Genomic DNA, 2,882 nt, shown 5'->3' with positions numbered 1-2,882 from the left:
AGAAAGAAAGAAAGAAAGAAAGAAAGAAAGAAAGAAAGAAAGAAAGAGGGAAAGAAAGAGAAGGAAGGAAGGAAGGAAGGAAGGAAGGAAGGAAACAAAAAATCTGGCCTTCTCTCTTCAGTTTCCACAGAAAGAAAGAACCCTAAGTGCGTATGACAATGTAATAAGGCCAGAAAACAATCTCCTTAAGTTACTTTGCCTACATACTAGCAAATGAAAAGTCACAGGGCAATATGTGTGTTGTGGTTCAAATTTTAACTCCTAATAGTTGAGATTTCTCACATTTTTTATTCAAGAAATCCAAGCAAGAAAATTGCCCTTTTCTTACTTTGAGGGCAATGAGTCATTTCTGGTCTAAATGTTTATGTTCACAAAACCAGCTCAGCTCCAATTAAATAAACAAGCGCGCTCACCTTCACAAAGCTGGTCTGACACTGTCCATCACTGCTGGGGATTAGGAAGTTGTTGTCAAAGCTGATCTCCAACTGTTTGCTTTCGTGAGTAATGACTGTCCAGGAACATCTGCTGTTCTCAGGAAAATTCTGAGGCCAGTGAGGGGATCTGATTGTACCATTATCTGAATGAAGTATTCCCCCACAACCTGAGAAATTGTCATGGAAAAATCATTAGTTTGACAGGAAAATAACCACTTTGTAGCCCAAGACTTTCAAAGGAGACACATTTCTAAATGTGAGATTTCAGGTTCTCTTTCCTTACATGAGAGTCACTGGCCTTTGGGGCAGGTATACGACAAAAACTCTCAATAAATGTAAGGTAAACTGAATCCAGAGGAAGCTTCAGCTGTTACTGTTTTGTTACACTTATATTGAACTCACCCGAGGCCACTAATCCTTGCCATAAAGAGGATAGACTTCTATTCTGTTTTCAAACAATGGCAATATTTTTTACTCCCCTTGAAGCTATATAGTATTTGTGAACCAGCAATCCCAAGTTCTGTATTTTATTTTACCGTGAACACATGAGAATACAAGTCTACACTCACTGGTAATTTTACTCTAACATACAGGACTAGAGAAAATGATTTTGAGGAGGAGAAAATTCTTCCATTAAGCAATCTGGTTCGTTCATATTGAAACACTGATGGATGAAAATAAATGACATAAATTTAAAGAAAGAAAATATCAAATTATTTTATACTATTAAAATATGTACTTAAGAGATGACAAAAGGAAAAATATGAACTTAAAACAAAATGAAGTAAAATTAAAGAGCTTTCCTGCATCTTTTGCTTTGAAACCCCTGGAAAACCAATGGTGCACCTAAAACTCCCCTGTGACTTCAACAGCAACCAGTGGTTTAATGAGAGAAAGTTTGACTCGTTCCACAAAAACCTTCATGATAACTCGGACTCTCGAAAGAATTGCCCTGTGCGATACTGCAAATCCTGACTGAAGTATTCAATGCAAATTCTTTTTTTTTTTTAAGATTTTATTCATTTATTTGAGAGAGAGAGAGTGCACAAGCAGGGGGAGGGGCAGAGGGAGAGGGGAAGCGGGCTCCCCACTGAGCAGGGAGCCTGACTGGGGGGGGCCTGATCCCAGGATCCTGGGATCATGACCTGAGCCCGAAGGCAGACACTTAATTGACTGAGCCACCCAGGTACCCCTCCAATGCAAATTCTTATATTTTCTGGGAATTTCCGTGAAGTTCATATTTTATAGGTACAAAAGCTACCCTTTTGAAATCAAATCTATTATACTTTGCCACACACAGAGCTTCATTCTAAATCACAAATCTTGTCACTTTGCGCTCAAAACTCTTCAATGGCTCCCCATTGCTCGAGGGATAGTATAGAAGACAAGGCTCTTCATGATGTGGACCACTTAACTTCCTGCTCTCAGCTTACCACTCAGCATTCTGCCTCCAAGCTCCAAATATTCTGAACTACTTGTGATTCCGACACATATTTTCTATTATTTTTGATTCTCTGGTTATGCCATGCTCTTTTGCCTATGTAGGCAACATGGTGAAGTGTGAAGATCAGAGTTTTTGGGCCCCACTATTTTTATTCAAATCCTAACTCTATCACTTATAGCTCCATGACCAGGAAAACTATCAACCCATTTGTCCCCAGTTTCTACCCATAGAAAATGGAGAATTTTATGGATATTGCATCTTCCTTATGAAGTTGCTACATGAGATGATATGTGTAAACAGTCCCAGTTCAGTCTGACAGAGAGTAAATATAAAATGCATACTTATTAAATTATCTAATAAATTTTAAAAACACATCAATTTAAAAAGTGCAGAGAATGTTTCTTTTACCTAATGTCTGTGTGTTCCATGTGGCATAAAATCCACCATTTTGCACCGAATGGTCTGAGTTAAAAATCACCACCAGCTGGTTGGAACCAGACTGGATTGTCCCGGGGTTTGAACTTCCACAGTATTGTCCTATTATGGGTGATCCAGGAGAACCACCATTCCTGACAGTGACAGAGTCCCAAACACAGGTTGCATGGGCTTCAATATCAAAGTCACTAAATGTAAGCTGCAGGAGAAAAAAAGAAATAATGAGGTGCTCTGAGTTGTAAGTGAGATTAGCTACCTAAAGTTAGATAAGGTCCTCACAAACCCTTTTATTTTGTTTGAATTTATATAATTTTATATTTATGTCTCTTATTTAACTCTACCCTGCCCTCCTCTCTTTTTCCTTATTGGGGGTTCTATTGGAAATTTAGAGAGGGGATATTTCTCCTGGAACTGGAGTCAGTAGGGGGACCTCTTCAGTCCAGTGGGCTGGGATGGCAACTCATATCAAGAATGTGATTACACTTCTCTCCTGGATGGGAATGTCTTTTGTATATCTATCTATATCTATCTATCTATCTATCTATCTATCTATCTATCTATCTATCTAT

At 38.5% G+C, this 2,882-nt stretch overlaps 1 protein-coding gene across 1 annotated transcript in view; it reads right to left on the bottom strand.

The window, feature by feature from the left end:
* The window catches only part of CUBN (cubilin), a 264,425-nt gene that overhangs the window by 63,121 nt on the left and 198,422 nt on the right, over positions 1–2,882 (bottom strand). Inside the window, exons 53-54 of the mRNA XM_035021543.1 lie at positions 2,287–2,512; positions 414–601 (exon numbers count right to left, since the gene is read on the bottom strand). Of these exons, the coding sequence (XP_034877434.1) occupies positions 414–601; positions 2,287–2,512 (414 nt within the window). The remainder of the gene's footprint in view (positions 1–413; positions 602–2,286; positions 2,513–2,882) is intronic.

Source organism: Mirounga leonina, unplaced genomic scaffold (assembly GCF_011800145.1).
Source record: "Mirounga leonina isolate KUSES-001 unplaced genomic scaffold, KU_Mleo_1.0 Mir_175, whole genome shotgun sequence".
Taxonomy (NCBI): Eukaryota; Metazoa; Chordata; class Mammalia; order Carnivora; family Phocidae; genus Mirounga; species Mirounga leonina.
The sequence above is the reverse complement of the archived record's forward strand: the minus strand, read 5'-3'. Positions and strand labels throughout refer to the sequence as shown.